Raw genomic sequence first — 24044 nt, 5'->3', positions numbered from 1 at the left:
AAACACAGACACACACTGAAGAAAAAGAACCACTCTTTAAATGCATCAGCAAGTTTATTTACAAATGCAGTTGAACAGAAAGGCCCACTAGTTTCTGGAGGAAACTTCTGGCATACAAACCATGATGATTTTCCACGAAAGAAAAGAAGCAATTTCTACTGGGAATTGCTTGGTGACAATTCTGGTGAAGAAAACAGAGCTCCCCTCATCAAGCAAATAAAATGTCATATAAGCTAAAAAAAATTTTAATAATATTACATAAATGAAAAGAAGGAAACAGAAAGCAAATTTGGGGGTGGATTTTAGTGAAATTTTCCGTATGGTTCTGCATTAATTTAGAATACATTATAATAAACAGAGCAAAGGCAATTACATATTTATATTAACTATTTCAAATAATGTTTCCAAAACTTTAAAAAAAACACAATAAAATAACCCTCCTCAAAACACCACCAGAAAGTCAAACTAGATTATCAGCATCAAAAAAATATTTTGAAGTTCTTATTTTTCCCTTGTGCTTTTATAATGCTGAATTCAAAAAGGAAATACTGCACTTTTCCCCACACACAATTACCTTCTTATAAATAAACAACAAAAATACAGGTTCTACCAAGACTATAATGCTCTGATGTAATCTAAAGAGGCCAGAAAAAGTATTATTCTTTTTAAAAAAGAGAGCAAAAGGACATACAACGTATATTTATAGATCTATATCAGCAGCAACCACCTCTTCTTCTATCTGCAACAGTGCTTTCGTGTGGAGGTTTACATCACATGGCGGTTGGCCGTCCAGCTGATCAGGCAAGGAGAGAAGAAAGAAAAGCGCTTAGATTCAGAAACACTCGACTATCGCCACCTGGGATACATAGCAGGAATCGCTCAGAGAATGACCCCATGAGGTAGAAAGAGTTATCCTGTTAACTCACTTAGGATAAAATAAAGCTGGGCAAATCACACCTCTGGGTTCTACAAGTCTTTCTTTGCAAAAAATGGAGTAAAAATTAACTGCTGATATAGAAACAAGTTACACTCAACTCTCTATTATTTGTACTGGAGGAGAGAAAAGGCATGGGCAATTTTTCCATGATGAGTCCAAAAATCAATTATATTTGGCTTTGGAATTTTGACTAGAGAGAGAAAAGCTCACACACATACACACACCCCCCCACCCCATTTCATGCCCAGCCTTGACACTCTCCAACCTCAGTGCTGGCATCCAGGAAAGGCCTGGACCAACGGGGTGAGAAGGCTCAAAACACGGTGACAGATAAGAGAGAGTTGACTGGGCTGAAGCCATTTCCAAAGCACTCTTCACATAAAGGCCATATAAATACCTCAGAGCTCAAAAGCATATGGTTTGGCTGATACCACTTGTAACAAACACCCTTTCACAATAAGGAAGAAACACATGTTACCAGCATCAAGGCTCAAAATATAAAAAGGAGGAATGGTTGGTTGTCTTTATGTAGCTATAAACGATATACAATCTACTTACGCTACCCTATGTTTATAACACACTTACAGGCAAAAACATGCTTAGACACAGAATAGCATGTGAAGTTTTTGAAAAACTCATTTTTTCCAAAAATGACACTGAAACACTATGTCATCAGAATTAATGCTTAAATCATTGTATAATTTGATAGCATATGATTATAGAGTAACAGAGCATACACTGACTATTCTTTATTACCTTTTTAAACCACAGTTTTTAAAGATGGTCATATTCTAAATCACATAATCAGACCCCACTGGTAAATAATAGAAATCAGCTAAAATGACGAGAGCTTCTTAGCCAAGAAACTGATGAGAGTCTATACAGAAGATTCATTTTAACTGTCGGTCTTGGTTGATTTGTATGCTTGAGTCATCAGAAGTTTCTCCAGACTCTGAACAGACTGCACGGTACACCGTCCTGACTCCCGGCGTGCATCCCTCTCTGGTTCCTGGGTCCTACACCCACCCTTGTGTGGCTGGAATCCTGAACACTGACCCGCTGACCCGCTCACCGGACCCTCTTTGAAGGGGATACTCTGAGATTATTCCTAAAGCCTGGAGCTCTGGGGCAGGGAGCTTGAAGGGGAGCTGGTGGTAGGTTCAGGGAAATGCATGGGAACCCGTGGTCTCTGTAAAAGACAAGAAATTTTCTCCCTGATTTGCTCTCTTACATTTGAATCTGAGATAGCAGTCGTTGCAATACAGTTGGTTGTTTCGGATTCTGACTTCGGCTCCTGAGGAAGAGCCTCCGAGGTCACGATCACAGGCCACACACTGGGAGACAAACAAAAAAAAGCAAAAACAGGAAACATCCACACTTAGCTCAAGAAAGCTTGGGGCACTTCCAGAAAAAAAAAAAAAAAAGTGAGCAAAATGCAGCTTCTAAGCTCTTAGATACATTTCAGCAAAGGAAAAAAAAAAAAAGGCCCAAAGATAATTAGATTAAAAGGAAGCCTGCCAGATGAGACATTAAGGAATTCATAAAGCCAATTTTAAGAGCCAAGATATCATTCTAAATATACCAAAAGAATAGAAATGATTCATTGATTGGTTTAAAGAAATTCCGTCTTCCTTTCTCCCAGCGGAATGGAGAGGATAAAGCACCACAGGAAGGAACGGGTGAAGGGCACCAAGACTGGGTTTCTGGCTCTCTGCCCTGGGGTGGGTCACCCCAGGCATTCCCCCCGGCACCAATTCGGTGAGGTACACTCATGGTGCTTTCCCTTCAAGGCTGGGTATTTTGGTTCCATGTACTCAAACACTAACAATTTTGACTCATTCTGCTATGCCTAGGAACAACCCAAGCCAGAGATAGACAAGCTTAAACAAGCTGAGCTCTGAAGGACTCTAGGATCAACCACCGGAATTTCTCTCGCTGGCCCAATGCAAGCTCAAGAATCAAACAGATGTGTCTCTAAAGACAGATACTGCAAAATAAGGTAGACATAGAGCCCTACTTCTTTCTCATGTGCAAGAACCCCTTAGGTACAAGCAGACTGTGCAACAGTAAAAATACATCATTTTTCCTTTCATACTCTCCCTATTCAAAGCTAGGCTTTAGACACTGTTATAATTCATGTCCCCATGCTGTTAATAACCGTGGCAGCATGTTAGAGAAAGCATTTACGCACTGTAAATTTTACTTATAGAATCTTAGATTGGAAATAGGAAGTGCATAGTGCTTCTGGCTTTAATTTTTGAAGCCAGGTTCAAGGTTTGAGAACCTAGTAGCAGTAGCAGGCCATTTGTGATGCAAAGTGCAGCACAGACCGACAGAGGCAGCACCTAGCTTGTTAGTGGCAGGTCCACACCCAGCGCTGCAAGAAGCCATGCTCTCTCCAAGCAAAGCGATGCGGCCCTGCAGGCTGTTTGGCTCAGTCTCACCTTAAAACAATGCAAATGATAACAAAGACCCAGGGACTCGATGATCATGGCGGCTCCTTTGCCCAGAATGTTATGACAATAGGAGCACATGCGCTTCCCACTGACCGACCTAGACGTAGAACAAGAATGGAAGGGTGGCTTTCATCCGAGTGGCTCAAAGCTCTTATCTAAAAATCACACTCTGATATTAACGTGAATCATAGTTTACAAAACTCTTTATTTTATATACCTGTGGCAGGAAAACTTTCACCAGCCAACCAAAGTATGCCTTGATTATACTGTACCTTGATGGATCTCCACGACGGCTCTGGAACCCTGGACACCTACATGAACGATTTCCGTGTAATCAGTCCATTCTGCACTTTGCGATGCTATCGCCCTCAGACCACATCTGTCCTCGGCAACAGTGCCCCCTCCTCTAATGCAGCCGACATCATCTTGCCAGGTAAACCCTCCAAGGCACAGCTCTGATCTTGTCCTCTGCTCATCGAACACTGAAAGAGCAGCCCCGCTTCCGAGGGGTGTTGCAAGTCTATTCAACCTACCGCCTCAACCTAATTTTCTCAACCTCTTTCTCATTCACCCGATACTCTAGGTAAACAGAAGTATCAGTGCTTTCCTGACTGTGCCTCTGGCTTACAGGGCTGCCTCTGCGGAGAACGACACGAAAACTGCCCGACAGCTACCACTGAGACAGGTAAGGCAAGTTTCTACTTTGCTTTGTTTGCAAGGCTTATCTCTTCTCCCAGGCCGAAAGGTGAAGGCTACTTCTTATCTTTGCATCCCACAGGACTGGCACAGCACTTCAGTGACATTGGAAAGGGCATGGCTGTTGAGTGCCTCACGTTAGAGCACCACGTGCTCTAGATAGAGACCTTCTCAGGGCAGAGAAGTCCACAGCCCCGTGTCTCCTTTCTGCTTTCCTTTCCAAGGGCAGGGTTCTCAGTAAGGAAACAGAATACTCTCTCCTCTGGCTTCCCCCGCCCTCTGCAGTCCCTATCTTCCCTCCAAATTTACCAAAAATCCTCATTTCTTCTTCTCTTAATTTAAGCTCCCTGATACACATTTTATAAATCCTGGCACAAGCAACATTTTAGCTAGATAAAAATACCTTCTCTGAATGAAATCCTTTAGTTGATAGCTTAAAAACAATCCCAATATTAATCACTGTGTTTCTACTTTTCAGTATTTCAATAGTGATGAAAAGTAGCATCATAGGCCAGTAGAACTCCCTTCAGGTCTCAACAGAAACACTGCTGTACGTGGCTTTGTGAAGCATCAGTGATCTGTGGAGAAGCTACACAGATATAACACCCCAACACATGTTGATAATCTGAGCTTTAACCCACACCGAAAGGCCAGTGTCAAGACCCACCACTGTAACTCTCACACAGTTCCCGCAGCATATGACCTGCAGAATTCAGTTGATGTAGTCTGAGCAAGATGTTGGAAAACCAGATAAGAGACAAGCAACGGTCTTGGAAATCAAAAACCCAAAATGCCATATCTAACTTAAGAATTTTTAAAGCCAGCTTGTTCAACGTTCCACAGACGATGGGTCTGGGTTATAATGCTTTCCTTTCATACTCAGTTCCTATAAGACGATTTTATATTACAGTCTCATCAAAACAGTCAAACATTTTACAATACTGCTTTTACTCAACAATTTGTCATGCATTCTTGAGCTACTGTATATTTTTATGATTCCACAGTGAGAACTGTTCAGGTCCATCTGCATCTAAGACACTGACCACAGGCCCAAGTAAACGAGGCAGTGACAATGAAGTAAACATTTTAAAGGCCTCCAGTGGCTTCATAAGACGTCCACACATGCCCTTGGGTTGGCATGGAAAGATAGCAAGGAACTGATTTGGGAAAGGAACACTGAATCTAACACACTCAGAAAGGCCTGTTTTTCACTGGAAAGCCTGGACTATGTTTTGGGAAATTTTTAATGAAAAACTACCCCTTGAGATGAAGGGAAGAGGAGGGAAAACCCAAAGGGCCTCACCTGTTGCGTGGCTGGCAGCCGGGCTGCGGAACCGCAGGGGAATGGCTGCGCGGTATGGGGGACGGGGCGGTGGTCTTCCCGGAACCCGCTGAGGGAGGGGGTATGCTGGAGGAGGGGTTCCGCATGTAGGCACGGTTCGATGTGGACAGCAGCTGAGGTGGGAGGCGACTGCAATCTTGGACAGAGGAAGTGGCATAGACTCCTGAAGGCTGGTTGGGCCAAGTGGACTGTCGCCAAGAACTGGCTCTCGGGGAATCCAGGTTATCTAGAGATTCACCTCTGAAACACGGAAAGGGTTTCATATCCAAGTTATATAACACATTCAACTAGAAATCCACTTAACGCCATTACAGTCATTAAAATATCCATGTATTTTATAAGCAGGTATGAATCTAATAAGGCCAGTTATATATAAAATTACCTTTAACAGCTAAAGTTCCTTTTCATCAAAGACATCATGATGTTTCATATTCAATTAACATTCATTTACTTTTTTTTTTAATTTTTAAAATTTTTATTGGAGTAGAGTTGCTTTACAATGTTGTGTTAGTTTCTACTGTACAGCAATGTGAATCAGCTATACGTATGCATATATCCCCTCTTTTTTGGATTTCCTTCCCATTTAGGTCACTACATAGCATTAGGTAGAGTTCCCTGTGCTATACAGTAGCTTCTCATTAGTTATCTATTTGATACACAGTATCAATAGTGTTTATATGTCAATCCCAATCTCCCAATTCATTCCATCCCCGCTTCCCCTTTGGTATCCATACGTTTGTTCTCTATGTCTGTGTCTCTATTTCTGCTTTGTAAATAAGATCGTTATGTACTTGACATTAATTCTGATCTACAAAGATTGGCTCCAAATTATGAGGGATTTTTCCTACCTGGTCAATTTTACTGTTATTACTTTTAAAACTTTCTCTCTTATCCCAAGTTTGAAATATGTATTTTTTTCAAATTATAAAAGTATTATATCATCATGATGAGAAAGACCCAAGCAATATAGCAGGGTATATAAACTTTTACTTACAATTTACCTGCCCTAATCCCCAGAGGTAACCACTGTTAACTGTGTGTCCTTCTAGACTTTTTCCTCACACATGCAAGTATATATTTACATACATATCCAAATTTACATGTGTACGTATAACCATGTCTATATACATATGTAATGTGTTCATACCTTTAACATGCTTAAACAAGTGGGATTATTCTACAGCTCATATTCTTCACTAACTTGCTTTATTCCATGTAATATACATTTTCTTAGAACTATCTTCTTGTCAGTTCAGGTGACTGAAGGTACTTCGGTGGCCCCCAGTGGATCAGCTTCCTGGTATCCACATCCTTGTGTGGTTCCCTCCCACTGATTCTGGGCTTAGCCATGTGACATGTTGGTCAGTGGGACATTACCAAACATGAGACAAATGGAGGTTTGATAAGCACTTGCACATTAGGGCTTATACCTCTTGCATAAGGTTTCCTCTTTAAATCCAGGTGCCAGGTTATGAGGCAACCCAAGCAGCTATGTGGGGAGGCCTATTTGGAGAACAGCAGCTCCCAACCAATAGCTCCAGCTGAGCTCTCAGTGGAGTATCAGATAATGGTCAGTAAGTTATAGCTCACTGCCAGGATATGTAAAATGCATGAGCTAAGGGTATTTTATCTTTTCAAACAGTCATTAAAACAACAACAACAACAAAAATACATGACGCAGACTTGGGTGGCCTACAAGCCTAAATTATTTACAATCTGGTCCTGCATGCAAAAAAATTTGCCAACCCCAGCTCTAAATGACTACAGCTGCCAAGTGCCCCAACCATACCATGCAAAGACCTGCCCAGCCAACGCTCAGAATTTTGATAGTAGTGAATTGTTATTTTAACCCACTCACTGTTGAGGTGGTATATTACAGAGAGATGTCTCTTTCATTCTTTAATAGTTGTATAGTATTCTACTTATCAGGGTGCCACTATTTATTTCATGAGCACTAAATACACTCTTATTTGTAGATATTCTGATTATTTCTCTTTTTTGCTACTGCCAATACTATTTAAGTGTACATCCTTTGAGATATCTTTGCATACTTATCCAAATATACCCAGAAGATAAAGTGCCAGAAACTAAAGTGCTCACGGGGTATACGTAAAAGCTTTCGCTTAATAAACACTGAAAATATTGCCCACCCAGGTGGGAACAAGAATTCCTGTTTCCTTATACAATTGTCAATACTAGATTTAATCAATACTAGATTCAATCAATACTAGCTTTAAGTTAATTTAACCAATACTAGATTTAATCAACCTTTTAACTCTACAAATCCCACGAGCAAGGCATACACCACTGTTGTTTTAGGAGGAGTGTTGATCTGTCATATGCTTACTGACTTTGTTTCTTTTTCTATGAACTATCTGTTCATATCACTTGTCTATGTTTCTATAAAGTTGTCAGGGTTTACTGACTGATTTTCAAGAGTTCCTTTTACATTGAGGTAATTAGCCCTTTGTCTGTAATGTGTTGTCAGAGTAATTTTCCTCAGTTTGTCAGCTGTGGAAATACTAAATAAAAGTAGTTTCAGTATTCACTTACCCAAGATACATCTGTTTAGTTCATCCTCTCATCTGTAATTAATTTATATCTCTGTATTTTCCTTAAAGTTACAAAAATTAGGTGCCCACACTTTGTGAACACTACTTTCATGATTCCAATCTAACCATTATCTCATTATAAACAGAGGTTTAATTTTTTTTTTTTTTTGGTTCAGCATCCAAGGAAGCACTAAGAGCCACATCAATTATTTAAGTACCTGGATCACACATCAGAGCTCCACATGCAGCCTGGCAAACTATTAGCCGTGTGGTTTTGCCCGAGTGCATTCCTTGCTCTAGTCACAGCTTCTTGGTATGGAAAAGCAGAATTACTATCCCTGCCTCAAGACATTCTTTCCAGATTAAGTGAGATTGATGTAGACAAAGCACCTGGCATGTGTCTGGCACTAATCGGTGCTCCGTGACAAGTGCCCAATGACATCTGCTCTCCTTCTCTTTCCCCCACTAAATCTTACATTAAGAAAAGAAATGACGACATCTCTTCTGTCCAAAGCAGCCAGCACATCTAGAAATTAAATATTGGCACCTCAGTACAGAAGGAGAAATAATTCCAAAGATGTCTCGCACCTTCTCATAATCCCAGGCAGGCAAATAGGCTCTTTATTGACACTGGAACTGCGCTGTCGGATCCAGCTGTTGTCATCATAAAGGGATGTTCTCTTCCTCATTTCTTGAAGGATTTGTTGTCTCTCCAACTCCGCTCCTGATGGGACTTGTTCCTTCTTGGAGCTTTTCTGCGATGAGCTACTGTTCCCAGTTCGGTCTAAATATCTATTGCTTCCTAAATTAAAAACATCAAAAGCTCTGGGATTAGCACATTAAAAAAAAGGGGGTAGTGGATAAATCTCCAAATACAGTGGAGCAAAAAAAAAAAAAAAAAAGTGACATTGGGCACATATGCTCACATTATCAATTCTCAATGAGACTGCTGCCTTGGAACATAAAGGAACAGTCTCCTGTCCCTAGAAATTCCAATTCCACACCCAGAGGCATACCAGAGGGCTGCCTGAAAAGGAAACAACCAGCCTTGATTTCAGCAGTATTACATTACAAACTGCTCATCTAGAAAGTTTCTCTTCCACTATTTCCTTCCTTCCTAAATTAAAATCAATCAAGCACCTGCTCACTGGATGCTTGCTGTGGCAACTCTGCAAGGAAACAGGGCACTCTATTCTTTCAAAAAACGTACACTCCCCCTGGGGAGAGAGCGAAGACATAAACGCATGCATCTCCAGCTAACATGGCTCGAGTCTTCATGGTATAAGTCACAGAATAAGTCATGACCAAATCATAGGAATGAGAGCATATTCAATGACCAAAATGGCTTTTGTGAAACTGAAAAATAGCCAAGTAATCCAAATGATAACCAAGGAATGTTATCCGACTTGTATCTCCTGTAAAGGAACTGACAGAACTATAATTTGGATGAATGACAATTAAGTCAGGTTTTATCCTGAAGGCTTTGTCTCCTTGGATTTGCTGATTAATTCCTGATATGGGTAAAACATCCATAACTTTGATGTATCCTCCCCGTCTTAATTTGGATTAGAAAATTTCATCTAAGGATTTATTTTCTTTTGCTCTCCAGATTCACTGCTATTGTCTTTCTTTCAAAATTCATTCTGCTTAATTTATCTTCCAGTAAGCAATGAACAAGGCCACCAAAGGTTTCTTATACACGCCTATGTTTACATTGGTGTATGCACACAGCTTATCAATTTGGTCAGATTTGGAATAAAATGCTTTCTATTTTAAAGACGCTTTACTGGCATAGCCAAGTTTTTCAATAAAATATTTAATAACGTCTACCGTGTGCTATACAAGAGTTTACAGTTCGTAAAGGGGAGAAAACATACATAGAAAAATAGCCAGATTAATAACACTAGCCACAAATATTAACAAAACTATTTCTGAGAGTCACACTTGTCATTACTAACAGGTCCCGTGTTTACGTCCAAGAGAGAATATGATCACTGCAGGTTAAAAATGTTTCATGGCCGATCGAGTACTTAAACTTTAACTTTAGTGGTGGCTTAGGGGCAAATTCAGGGGAGAAGAAACTGGAAATCCAAACAGGTGAGAGCAGGGGAACCAGATCAGAAAGCATCTGATAAGTTGGAAAGTGAGAGAGAGAACAATTTGGTTATAGTTAAGGTCCCCTAATGGGGAAAACAGAAAAATAGGCTGAAAAGTTAAACTAGGACCAGATGATGGAAGGTCCTCTGTGTTAAGGGAAAAGGGGTGATCACAGAACCTATTAGAAACTGTAAATTCTACAAGCTTTAACCAGAGCTGCCACCAGACCACTGGGGCCTCTGGATGTTGTCTTGTTCACAGAGGGCTGTAATTGTTTTTTTTAACATCTTTATCAGAGTATAATTGCTTTACAATGGTGCGTTAGAGGGTTTTTTAAATTCCTTGTCAAACCCTTAAAAGACAACATAAAAATCCAGACTTTTTTTTTTACTTCTATTTTACAACAGAAAGAGTTGGCAATCACAGGTTTCTATCTTCCCGTGTGGCAGGGACAAGCTGGAGCCAGTGTGGCTGTCCACTTAAATAGGCGGGACCACTAAGTTCACCTCAGTCTTCATCTGGATCTTCATTCATTTACATTAACTGACCAGCACCCTACTTACTCAAAGCCTGGTAGGCAAACCCTGCTTAAAATGGGGTTTTCAATAGTTTTCTTTCCCTTAGTGACATAACCTCAGTTAACATGTGTTCCTAGAAATACACTTTATGCTAAAAATATCAGGCTCCAAATTGTTTCTGCCAAGTTAGTGAAGTCATCATTTTGAATTTTTTGAATCTTGTCATTTAAATGTCCAATTTCAGGCTTATATGCAGTTTTCCCGGTACTCTTGCAGAAAACTTTTCTGTCCCAATTCTTTGGAGGCAAGATGAAATTCACTATACAAAATCATATATCAGCATCACTTTGCAAAATTTCCACAGATTTCCTTAGCTATTTATAGTCATTTTAATCTTGCAATACTCCCTCCATCATAAAATAAAGCCAAAATAAGCACAAGATAATTTTGTTCTTATACACAAATGGGAAGGGGTGCTAAAAATCTGTAGTATTTTAAATATGTAATCTTAATCAACCTGAAATATCTTGACCTTAAAAATACTGATCATAGGGTATGATAGCATAACTAAGCAATTGCGCTGAAGAATTCTGAAAAAAAATTCACATTTACCATTTTTATTTGTGGGGTAATCATCCAGTTCAGTAGTGGATCTGGATTTATTCCTAAAACACAGAACAGATTACATACATCTCATTAAGAACATCCTTTTCATATTTATGAAGTAAGAACCCCCAAAAGATTACTTTTTAAAGCAGCTGATTTATTTCCCATGTCTGTTGAGAGCCGTATTTATTTTCATACCAAGGCATTTTTCATGTTGCACAAACTAGCGGAAAACAAGACATCTCTAAAGAGAAAAGAGCTTGATGCTAGAAACAGAAGCATGTGAAAATCCTCTGCAATTTGATGTCAGTTAAAGCCTATGATTTTTTGACCAGCTTGAATGCTTTGACTCTCTTCTCTTCCAGACATCAATCTTACCAGGCTGTACGAAGCATCTGTCATCAGATCACCTAACATCAGACTGTCAGCACTTCCTTCATGCTGCCCGAGGGTCAAGAAGTCATCTTTGGGGGCATTAGGGTCCTACTCTGAAACAGCAACTCACCAAGTGTTATCCCAGCATTCCAAAGAGGTACTGGAGCACACTGGCATAGGCAACTTCTGAAAAGGCCTGACTTTGTAATGACAAACCTTGGGTCCATATACCAATACATGCTCATCTCTTTCTCATTCTCCTAGGCACAATAACTTCAAATACTAGCAATAATAATAATATATTAATATAATAATAATATACATGGTCATACATAGGTATATGCGGACGTTTATAATATATCAATACAACCTATAATTATGTGTAACATACAATATATCACAACTGGTAGCAACATCCATGAATGGTTTCATTTGTATTAACATAGAAGAAAATACTTTTAATGCATGATGTCTAGCTACACTCCTTAATGCCTCTAGGGCATGCTTTATCACAACTACCTACGAATGTTTCATATTTTCCAGGATTCCTTAAGTTTCCTTTCCCTAAAATCTAATTATTTTCTCAAGGTAATGAGCTACATACATAAAGCTTATTTATATATATATATATATATATATATATATAAATCATAGCTTTAAATAAGAGAGAGACACATTTTAATGATCTAAAGTTACCCAGAAACATTCACTATAAATAAGGTTATCCATCACTAGAATTTTTTGTCTAGCTTAATGTCAGCCCATTAGTACCTTTATGTATGTTGTTTTTCTTTTCCCTATCTACTCTGAGCCCTATTTAGTCATCCTGATTGCCTATAGAGATGAGCCTTTCCTTATTTCTAAGGCGAATTTCCTAAAGGAGAAATTTTAGCGGTGAAAACACAGATTAATGGTCATACGCTGGATATATATACAGACAGACTTTTCAGAAGTCCTTAGTGATTTCAAGAGTGCAAAGCATTTTTAAAATTCCTTTAAAATATTAAATTTAATATTTTAGGAAATATATAACATTTCAGGTGTCTGAAATCCTATCTTCATTCCCTGAAACTGACTAGTAGTTCTAATCAAACTAAGAGAAAGGCTACAATTCTCATTTCAGATGTCCGCATGGAACTTTTGGTAAGCTTATGCCATTGCCTATAACTTCTTTAAAATAAAGCTTCAGGAAGATCGCAAAAATGAACACAAGTCTTATTCTGTGTCCATTCCCCTTGCACTGTGGCTCCCCCCGCCCCACAAAGAGATAGGGTTTTTCTCCTCTCCATGAACTTGGGCTGGACTTGTGACTTTAGATAACAGAAAGTGGCAGAAGCAATGGTGTACCAGGTCAGACCTTAGACTGCAAGGTGCCTCGCACACTTTCTCTCTTTAATTCTCTCTCTTTTCTCTGTCCAGCCACCATGTACAGAAGACTGCACTGGCTTGCTGGATGTTGAAAGACACATGGCTTAGTTGCTCTCCTTGTCCGTGCTGACAGCCAGTCAACTCCCCAAAGCAGAATTGCTTAGTAAACTGGTGGTAGATGCACTACACCCAATCAATTAAAAGAACCACCCATTGAGTTTAGTCTAAAATGCTGACCCACGAAATCATAAGTCAAGTCACTAAGCTTAGGGGCAGTTGGTTACACAGCAAAAGCCAGTTGATACAAAGATCAACCAGCAGGCTATCTTTGCATCCCACAAAAGAGCAGGCGCTAAAGCAGTCCTACGAAACATCTAGGCAAGACCTCGAATATTCTTCTGAAGCCAATTACTCCAACCAAATTAACAATTAAAGTTCTACACACCTGTCACTAGGAAGCAAACCTGAAGATTCTTCTTCTCTCTTTGGTATGTCATAGGAATCAACAGGCCTAAAAGATGGAAAAAGAGTTTATGCTCAAAGTATTAGAATTTAATGCCTTCCCAGAGTTTAAGAAATGGATATCAAAGTAATGTTATTCCAGCCTCTTTATGAGAATGGTCTCTGAGTTGAAAACTAAACATACAGAAGTATTTCAATCCATCCCTACAGAAAACAGACCTACTACCGCCAACAGACATTCGCAATTCATTCATTCCACAAATATACACTGAGTGCCTGCTATGTTCTGGTACTATTCCAGGGCTGGGCTACCGAAGTAAACAAAACAAATTTACTGGCCTCATAATACATTTTAGTGGGATGGGGCAGGTTAACAGACGAGCAAATAAATGCATAATGTAAAGCAGGCAAGTGCACACTAGAGAGAAAGGGTGGGGGGGGGAGATGTGTTTCAGGTGAGGTATTCTGGAAAGTCTGAGAAGGTGACATTGGAGCAGAGACTTAAAGAAAATGAGTAAGCCACACAAACACGTGAGGGAAGTCTTCTCCAGGTACAGGGACTAGAAAATGCAAAAGTCCTGGGGCAGAGTCTGTCACAGACATTTTCATGGAAGGAAAAGGAGGCCGGCGTGACCGTAAGCGACCAAGGCGGGGGAAGAGTGGTTGGAAGCCGGGTGGACAAGAAGGCCGAGGTGCAATTCATTCAAGCCATCGGGGCCACGGCGAGGACTCTGAATGATGTTCTAACGGGACAGGGAGCCACATGGACACTTTGAGGAGGGAAGTAAGGTGACAGGATCACTGACAGTGAAAAAGGTTCCCCTCTGCTTGTGTTGCCCTGCATAGGGGATGGATGGTGGGGAGCAGGAGGCCCAGTTGGCTGTATCCATTCCCCACTTCAGAGGCACCTAAGCCAAATCAATTGCAAAAGCACACGCGCCCTTTGGCCGCGGGGACAGACCTTCGGTACTGGTATATTTTGATGGAAGTTTCCCTCTCGCTCTCCGCCTGGCGTTTCTGCCCGTCTGCCTCTGCCTCTCCCTGGCGCCGTTCCTGCTCCTGGTCTTCCTGATACTGTAGCTCCTTCAGTTTCCTCTCCCTCTCAAGAGACAGTTGCCCCTGCAGCTTCTTCCTTTGGTCCTCGTTCACACCTTTCTCTTGCTGCTGCTGCCTCGTTTCCTCCTCTGCCGGGCTTCCTTCCCTGTCAGGTGCCTTGGACTCTTTGCCCTGGGTGGCCACAGCAGGCTCCCGTGCGGTCAGAGAAATGCTGTTTGAGTTTAGGACCATTAGCTCCTACGTGACCAGGGAGAAAAAGAAACCCATCTAAATCTGTGCATTTCTGTAATATGCCCAGATATGTCTATATTCAGTTTTAAATGATACTTATTGTAGTTGGCCCAGAATTCCACTTGAAATAATGTTAAAAGTTTTATCACAGGGCTTCCCTGGTGGCACAGTGGTTGAGAGTCCGCCTGCCGATGCAGGGGACGCGGGTTCGTGCCCCAGTCCGGGAAGATCCCACGTGCCGCGGAGCGGCTGGGCCCGTGAGCCATGGCCGCTGAGCCTGCGCGTCCGGAGCCTGTGCTCCGCAACGGGAGAGGCCACAGCAGTGAGAGGCCCGCGTACCGCAAAACAAACAAACAAACAAAAGTTCTATCATTAACAAAAATCGCACATGGGTGGTGGAGCTGTAACACAGAAGAGCAAGATGCACTTAGGGCCTACCGATAGGATTATTTAGTGATACAGTAGAGAAACTAGGAGAAAGGCTGAAACGTCAAAGTGAAATTCTGCCAAACCAGAGCCTGGGATTTTCAGAGAACTACACAGGTAAATGAGTGACAAAAGCCAGGTGAAATGGGGTAGCTTCCATTTTACAGCGAATTTCACCAACCAGGTAGAGAAGGGAGAAGGGGGCGTGGTCAACACTACCTCATTCAGGTACTTGGAATTCTCTCTCTCGGCCTCTTGCTTAGCCCTCTGCCACTCCTCTCTCAGTTTCTCCTGTTCACGTTGATACTTTTCCTACAAGATGAGATGGCATATTAATCAGTGAGTAGGTTAATGATGTTAATCTCTCATTTGCATTTTGCCAGTTCTACCCTCTACCTCCATCTTTAAAGACAGAGATACTGGTTTAACCAATCAGATTTGCACCCCTAAAGTAGATAATAGCTTATACTGAGCTAACATGCAGACTTGGGAAAGGGCAGACATTCACAATTGAACCCATATCCACTCTTTACTGTGGCTGTAATTCATCGAAGCCCCTAGTTAACTGGAAGGGGCACTGAATGACTCTGCAATGGACCAGGCACACAGTTTATGCAGGTGGAGGTCCTGACCAAATCTTGACACCTCTCATGCATAAGAAAATCCATAAAACGATGGTGCCACATACTCCAAAAATATACAAAGGGTCTAATACATAATTTTAAAAGGAGGACTCCGGAAATCTTCAAACTGGAAAAGTATTCCATAAAAAATGTGCTACAGGGGCTTCCCTGGTGGCGCGGTGGTTAAGAATCCGCCTGCCAATGCAGGGGCACGGGTTTGAAGCCCTGGTCCGGGAAGATCTCACATGCCGCGGAGCAACTAAGCCCGTGTGCCACAACTACTGAGCCTGCGCTCTAGAGCCTGCGAGTCACAACTACTGAGCCCACGTGTCACAACTACTGAAGCCCACACACCTAGAGCCCGTGTTCCGCAACGAGACGCCACCGCAATAAGAAGCCCACGCACTGCAACGAAGAGTGGCCCCCGCTCACTGCAACTAGAGAAAGCCCATGCACAGCAACAAAGACCCAACGCAGCCAAAGATAAATAAATAAATTTCTTTTTTAAAAAATGCGCTACATATCAAAAGATTTGTTAATTATGAGGTTATTGGCCTTTAATTTTTTAAAAGTTGCTTCTTAATGTAGGTTGACACTGAGCAGGAAAAGCTGTTAAAGCAACCTTTGTTCCCGCTGACCCGCACTATTCTGGCTTTACCTGCAGCAGGCGGTCCTGCTCTTTTTGCCACCTCTCCTGCCGCTTCCGCTCCCCTTCCTGGTCCCATGCCCAGCGACTCGGGGCACTGATGGTCGGGACTGGAAGCTGCCAAGTTGCAAGAGAAAAGGTGAGAACAGAGAAGAAAATGTTACTTCATTAAGTCATCTACTGAAGTACTTCTGCATACATAACTTATTCATACCACCCTTGGCCTACACTGTACTAAAGGAGGGTGGGCTTTATATATCAAAATAGGTCTCTTACACAAATGAACTTATCTACGAAACAGAAAGAGACTCACAAACATGGAGAACAGACTCATGGTTGCCGAGGGGGGAGGGGGCAAGGGGCAAGGGGCAGGGGAGGGTTGTATTGAGAGTTTGGGATTAGCAGATGCAAACTATTTTATATAGAATGGGTAAACAAAAGGGTCCCATTGTATAGCACAGGGAACTATTGATATATTCAATATCCTGTTATAAACCATAATGGAAAAAATATGAAAAAGAATATACATATATATATATATATATATATATATATATATATATATATATATATAACTGAATCACTTTGTTGTACACCAGAAACTAACACAACATTGTAAAGATACTCCTGGATAAACTCTCATGCAGCTTAAAATAACGGTAAGCGATGCTACTGTGTGCTAATTCAGTCCCACCCAGGCCTCCTTGTTTATTCCAAAACCAAATGAATACTACTTACATCAGGCACCACAGAATCGGAACTCCCTATATTATACCATGTGAGCAAGGAAAGAAAAAGAAAACAATATAAATCTTCATTTCTATGAAATAATTCCTTTCAGAAAGTTGTATCACTGTCTCTATGCCAGTATACTAAGTGACATCAGTTTTTTCAAACAACAGTACATTTCTCTCTTTAGTTCCGTCTGTTTGTTACTTATCTTCCAAATTCAAAGTCAGTAAAAAGAAGAGAAACAGTGGATGCCAAAGTTTCATCTTATCTCTAGGTGCTAGAGCTGAGATACTGGTGTACTTATTTTTAAGGGTTCAGGGTTCTTTTATTAATAGAGTGGATAGTATTCTCATAACTTGACCTAATAGAAGAAAAATTGAATTTTAAATATTACAACATCTACCAAACCCAATTTTTTTACTTGCTGCTATTCAATTACATTGTGACAGGTGTAAGTCACATTTTTCAGGTCTTATTGCTAAGGAGCTACTTTTCTGAAATAAGCCACCAACAAACATATTCAAGAAACATTTCCCTTTCCACTCCTATTATTTGAAACACAAAATATTCAGACTTCATTGTGTAAACGTATGGGCAGAATGTTATTCTTTTTATTCTTAGGGGGCCTACATAATTGTGTGTGCCTGTATATAGTACAATGATTATAAACATGTAAGCAAATTTCATAAAATACACTACCATACTGTATTTTAAAATTTTCCTGAAACCTCAGCTGTCAAATAAATTATTCACTTACACAATCATATTTTTAAGAAAACTGCTTTGAGATTTAATAAAATATTCTTCCCTATAATAGTCTGTTGAAGAAAAGTGCGTGAAAATGGGGAAAGAAAAGGAATTGCTTTATTTTAGCCAATTTGAGCTAGGAGTATCACACGGTTTCAATTAAATTACCATAGAAAAACAAGAGTTGAACAAAAAATATCAAAAACACCAAGGACACTGACACAAATGGACCCTTGTACATGCAGAGCTGGTAGGCTACTTCGATTTACGGTCAAAAAGAGATCTTAATTCACCAAAAGAGACTACGAATAGATTAACACAAAATACACAAATCCAGTAAGTACCATGTTATAAGGCAAGTTTGGAAATATTTTTGATAACCTTAAAAGTAAGAAATAATAACATTTTAGACAACAACAGCACACCCCCTACTGACTGTGCCATTGCATCTCAAATGTTGGATATTACTTTTAAGCTCTTGACTGCAAAGCACAGAGTTCAAACTGCATTCATAAGACAGAGCATTAGACAAATGTGAAAGGGGAGGAAATGCCACATGCACGGCACATTGTAACGCAGCACTGCCTGACTACACCAACACAGAGAATCTCAAAATGTACTTGTTTACAGATGTGACCAAATTTACGGAGCGGTCCTATTAACACTCCAAAGCCATCATCCCAAAAGCAATCAACAACTCTGTTCTTTATTCAGAGCATTTTCCAAAACCCAAAATTTGACTCTAAAAGTTGGCCAATTGCATGTTGGTGTAATCTATTATTATGCAATTTGTAGGAAGCAGTAAGGCATAAATGAAATTCCTCATTTCTTACTGTCACCCAGTGGCAAGTAGTGTGTGTTTAAACAGCATCTCAATTTTTTTAATTAAAAAAGAAACAAAAACTTCAGAGGTATACAAAGGACACACAAAGACCCATTACCACAGAGGTAGACCCATGAACTGTAAGAAAAGCCTGATGACCCTAGGGAAAGAATGGAAATGGGTTATGTTGCTTGGTCATAATGATGGCCAAATAGAAGAGGCTCAGTGCCCAGTAGCACAGACTATCAGGAAAAGAGTGGAGAGTGGGAACAATTCCATGAAAGTACATGAATTGTTAGCTTGGCAGTTTACCTTGTTCAAAAAATTGTGATCGCCTTTTTAAGTTTTTCAAAGAAATAGGTTCAGAGGCTAGTTGAAAAATACAAACACAAAAAAAACACACATCAATACCATGTCATTCATTTTAATCTCTCACCACTGGAAAACTAAACGATAATTGATACATCTTTCTATTCTGTAGCAATACTATTTTTAAAATGATAAAACTGATAGCCATAGAAGATAGGGATTATTTCAATGCACAAAGACACACATAGTTTTAGTAGTCTACACTACATTCAAATTAGTAAAAGGAACTAATATTTTGATTAATACATTTTAGCATGTAGCATCACAGTTTCATAGAAGCTGAAGTATCATCTTCCGTGATAGATCACACCCCTTTAGGGAAGTGGAAATTTAAATGTTTTTGCTTAGGTTAATCAATTCAAAATCTTTTCTGGTACAGGAAGAATTGTTTGTAAGTAAGATTTTTTTCATAGTACTAGTAAGTAAAAAGGGAACTAAAAAATAATGGGGAGGAGGACAAGAAAATAAATATCCAGAGAACAATTCTAAAAAAAACCCAAATGCTAAAATTAAAATATTCTTCTAACTAGACTATTTTGCCCTAGTTTCCAAGACCTTATAGCCCTTAACTTTACATAAAGCAAGTAGAGTTCAATCAGATAAAAAAGAAAAAGAAAATATTCTGACTTCTACAGATCTGTCACAAGATTATGGCAAATGATTATTATACTTCAGGTTATTCATAAAATGAAAATGTAATTACTATTTGACACCAGTTGATATTTACTTATCTAAACAAAACCCTCAAATGACAGGGCCTGTGTATCGCCCCACATTCACTAACAAGTGCTCTGCTGAGTCACTGACCGGCACATCTTAGATTAAAATATCATGAAGAAAAGAGCAGTCATGTTCACTTTTAAAAACTCCTTTGACAAAGAATGCAATATCAAACTGTTAAAATATAGTCACTTATAATTATCAGAAATTAAATACATAAATAATCAACAAAGGAAGGGAAATTTATAAACTTGGTTTGATTTTGACATAAGGTATTATGAACTGACAAACGCAGATTCAAAACCACCAAACCAATGAGAAAACCTAGACCTGTGCCTGGCAGTCTAGTTTCATGCTAAGAGAAGCTTCATCTTCTTTGGGTTTCTTTCCCTGCCTATGTGGACCAGATCTTTCTTATTTATTTTGTATGCCTAAGCCATAGCACACAGCATGTGGTAGCTCAATTATTTGTAGATAGACACCAGAAAGAAGGGAGTGATGACTCCATAATACAAAATTTCCCTAGATGCTATGTCTGCTTTTTCATTACAGATGGATACTTCTGCTAACAATTGTTATTGCCACTGGCATTTCCTTATTACTAGCTGCTTCCAGGCTTGTCCCTTTCACAACATAAAAGGGAGAAAGGAAACCTCGTATTTAACGACAATTCCCTTTGCCAGCACACCACAGCGAGAAGGCTGATGGACTTGGGAAAACCAGTCTTTCTTATTTGGATTAGAACACAGGCACTCAAAGCTCCTGGACAGGCTGCCAAAGCTTTGTTTGCAGTTCCTGGACTATTCAACACTGGAACTGAATGCCCTTCCACCTGGCTGCAATTGGATCTGTGTGCTAACCTCTGAGTTTCAGCTTGCAGTGGATCAGTTTTGCTTTCACTCACAGATATTAATTTTTATAGTAGCAGAACTTGAGTGCAATGACTTCTCCTATATTATAAATGTAAGCTATAATGGTAATGTTTACCTTTTGATTCAAAAGTATTGCTTTCATCACGAATTCCATTAATTTCCTTTGATTCAGTATTCTAGAAAGGATAAAAATGCCAGTTTACAACATTCTCTCCAATTGGACTTCAGGCTTAAATAATGCATTTCTCATTAGTGAAAATATTTTCTAATGAGATGAGTTTTTCACAGTTTTAATATATTCTTTACAGCCTTTTACATATAATAGAAACATAATTTTTTCATTGTTCTACAATATTTGTGGAAGAATTAATGACCAACTGTAAGCAGGAATAGCTTTAAGTTCAATCAGTCATTAATTTTCCAAGAAACATGATGGGCCAAATAATCATTGGTCCATTCGGTTTATATTTATGAGTAAGCAACAGAGTCATATAGGATTCTCTAACATTTAAACTTTTCTTATACAAGGTAGCAGGATCTCCTTATTACATGAAAGGGAGCAACTTGGGATAACAGCAATTATATCTAGGGAGTCAATATAAACACATTTATTTGCAAATTTAAATTTAACTATTACTTTGATAATTAGAAAATTTCTAATTATAATTATTTTAAATCAATTAATGTAACTGTGTATCTCTTACCCACATATGTAAGTCCACCCATCACATTCACCCACACAAGAACTAAAACTGCTTCATGAGGTTTTAAAACTGCACACAATTACTACATTTATTTTACCAGTAAAGACTAAGGAAAGCATAGAAAAGTTATAGTGTATAATTTTACATAATTAACTACTTCACATTCACAAAGATCTGAGAGAGGGGTATAATGATGAAAGATTGGTAAGAAATACCTGCAGGGACTTCCCTGGTGGTCCAGTGGTTAAGAATCCACCTTCTAGTGCAGGGGATGTGGGTTCGATCCCCGGTCGGGGTACTAAGATCCCACATGCCAACGGGCAACTGAGCCCGCCCACCACAACTACAGAGCCCACACGCTGCAACGAAGAGCCCACCCGCTTCAACTAAGACCCGACGCAGCCATAAATAAATAAATAAATAAATGTATGTATGTTTTAAAAAAATCCTGCAAAACATCACTGGGATCTTTTGATTTTTTTCATTATATAACTCACTATTACTCTAAATTATTAATGAGTAATGCCTTACGATTTTCAAAAATATATTCTATTCTTATTACTATAAATTACCTTATTCAATTATCTATGTTTTTAAAACAGCATCAAAATTGTTCAAAGAAAGTAGATTCTTTCCCCCCACAAACACACTTCCTACAGTTGCTTTGCTCTACCCACATACCCCCACTTCTCAAAATACTTACAGAATTCTGAAGGCTTTCTGCGAAATCAGCTGTTATTGATAGATTTGAAGATTTGTCTGAGCTGTAAATTCCAGAAGTTGCATCAATCCACTTTGTTTCAGGTGAACCTATAATTTTGGTAGCCATACTGGTGAGATTGAGGGTTTTATGCCGTGTAAATGGCAGGGAAGGCTGGTCTTTGCCCCAGTCTGATTGGCACACGAAGATCAAGAAATGAGTACACGTAAATGTTGAAGTTGAAAGAACAAAGTTACTGAATGTACATATACAAAATACACACACAGAAGACAAACAAGTCAGATAGTGTGTGAAAGAAATGAAGAGTTTAGGCCTTTTACCAACAGATCACCTTCCCAAAACAGAGGGTTAGAACATGTTAATAGTGAAAAGACCGGCAAATTTGCTGAATCTTTCTGTAAACCAGGACTGGGCATTATATTTTGATATCATAAGTTGGTAGGTCTGGGAAGGCTTAACACCCTTCCCCATCTAACGTCAACAATTAAGCAACACAATAATGAAATGTACATCGAAAGTTCTTCGAGAATGAACAACTGGGATATTGACCTAATGTGCTCTCTCTTATACCAGTTACAGTCATGATGCTGTAGAGGAAGTGAAACCATGGTATAATTCTTAATATTCAACACCATCATATGACTTCCAAATGCAGATATAATTACAAGAGCTTCAGCTGATATGTGCATTCAAAGCCAGTCCAGCATATAGATCAGTCAATAAATAATGCAGAATTCAGTAAATTTGCTAGTTAAAAGCTTTCAGACAGAACATCCAAAGAAACATCATTCAAGACTTGTCTCGACATAACCACAAAACATCTTTAAGCCAAAAAATAAAAAAGTGAAACGAAGAGAGAAGAAAGTGTTATTGAAGCAAGCTGTTATAACCACTTGCCAAAGACCAGTTCCCAATTTAGAAAGCCAAACACGGTGGTATAACCAACTCACCAGACTTTCCATAGCGCCTGATATCCATTACTAGGTTTCCAGTTTCCTGAGCATTAGCCATGGTTTCCTCCCACTCTTTTGTGTCCTTGTATGAAAACTTAGTGTTGTTGATAGCAATAATTTCATCATCTACCTGTAGCTGAGAAAATTCTGCTGGGCTACCTAAATAAAGCAAAATAAATTAAACTACCAATAAAAAATAAAAACATGTTCTACTAGTCACTGCTTATTTAAATTAAGAGAAAAAATGACTTCTTAATCTCACCTAATCATTTCTCATATTTTTTCAGGTGCAGAGGAGTCACAAAATTTCTTAAAGTTATCAAATATTTGAGTAGCTACAACATTACAAAGCAACCAAAGGCATTTTTAATCCTACAGAATGTATCTTCCTTAACGTTTAAAGAGAAATGATAAACCAATCTGTTCAATAAAATTTCTTTATTAACCTCCTAAGAAGAAAATTTTAAATTATTTTTAAATTAAAAATGTGAAATATATATTCCGCTTTAGCTGAGCTTCCAAAGCCAAATGCAGTCTAGAATGGAGAAAAAAACAGGGCCGCTTAAAATGGCTTAAATTACTACTTACCATTACCTAATTAAAGCAGCCTTGAAATTTCAAAGAAATAACCAGAGTTCACATGCATTTTTATATAGCTAAAATATGTAAATGAGGAACTCCTTCCTCATAAACACAATAGCTTTCATTTTAATTTTAGGTCTTGTAATATTTTGCTAAGAGTTTCTGGGCTTGATTTGGTGGAGGAGGGGCAGTGCTTTTGTAAAAGTCCCAAAGCATCCTCAGGAGTCCTTGGGCAATAGATACATTAGGACGCTCAGAAAGTACTGATTATATAGCACCTATGTATCCATCACAAACACAAATGATCAGGGAAAGTTCTTTCTGGATCTTCAATTTAGCATTGTTTGTTAGTATTCCCAAATATTAAGCCTAAAATTTTGATAAATGAAGTCTGTAAAAGTCACAAAATTACAACTCTTCAAAACTAAAA

The 24044-nt window shown here is 39.2% G+C and overlaps 1 protein-coding gene across 50 annotated transcripts in view; it reads right to left on the bottom strand.

The window, feature by feature from the left end:
* Positions 1–35: 35 nt before the first annotated feature.
* LMO7 (LIM domain 7) overlaps positions 36–24044 on the bottom strand; it is a 195654-nt gene continuing 171645 nt past the window's right edge. For 8 of the 50 annotated variants that reach the window (XM_067016459.1, XM_067016476.1, XM_067016460.1 and 5 more), the window contains 15 exons: positions 23030–23191; positions 22062–22249; positions 20770–20830; positions 19006–19062; positions 18812–18853; positions 17130–17155; positions 16404–16508; positions 15342–15434; positions 14371–14702; positions 13393–13458; positions 11211–11263; positions 8572–8785; positions 5393–5671; positions 3382–3490; positions 1675–2271 (listed from right to left, as the gene is read on the bottom strand). In XM_067016459.1, the coding sequence (XP_066872560.1) occupies positions 2098–2271; positions 3382–3490; positions 5393–5671; positions 8572–8785; positions 11211–11263; positions 13393–13458; positions 14371–14702; positions 15342–15434; positions 16404–16508; positions 17130–17155; positions 18812–18853; positions 19006–19062; positions 20770–20830; positions 22062–22249; positions 23030–23191 (1961 nt within the window). In that variant the 3' untranslated portion in view covers positions 1675–2097. Of the gene's footprint in view, positions 794–1674; positions 2272–3381; positions 3491–5392; positions 5672–8571; positions 8786–11210; positions 11264–13392; positions 13459–14370; positions 14703–15341; positions 15435–16403; positions 16509–17129; positions 17156–18811; positions 18854–19005; positions 19063–20769; positions 20831–22061; positions 22250–23029; positions 23192–24044 lie in introns of those variants that run through there. The other 42 variants (XM_067016473.1, XM_067016486.1, XM_067016487.1 and 39 more) reach the window with 17 other exon arrangements.

This window comes from Kogia breviceps, chromosome 16, assembly GCF_026419965.1.
Source record: "Kogia breviceps isolate mKogBre1 chromosome 16, mKogBre1 haplotype 1, whole genome shotgun sequence".
Lineage (NCBI taxonomy): Eukaryota > Metazoa > Chordata > Mammalia > Artiodactyla > Physeteridae > Kogia > Kogia breviceps.
This window is presented reverse-complemented; position numbering and strand designations above follow the sequence as displayed.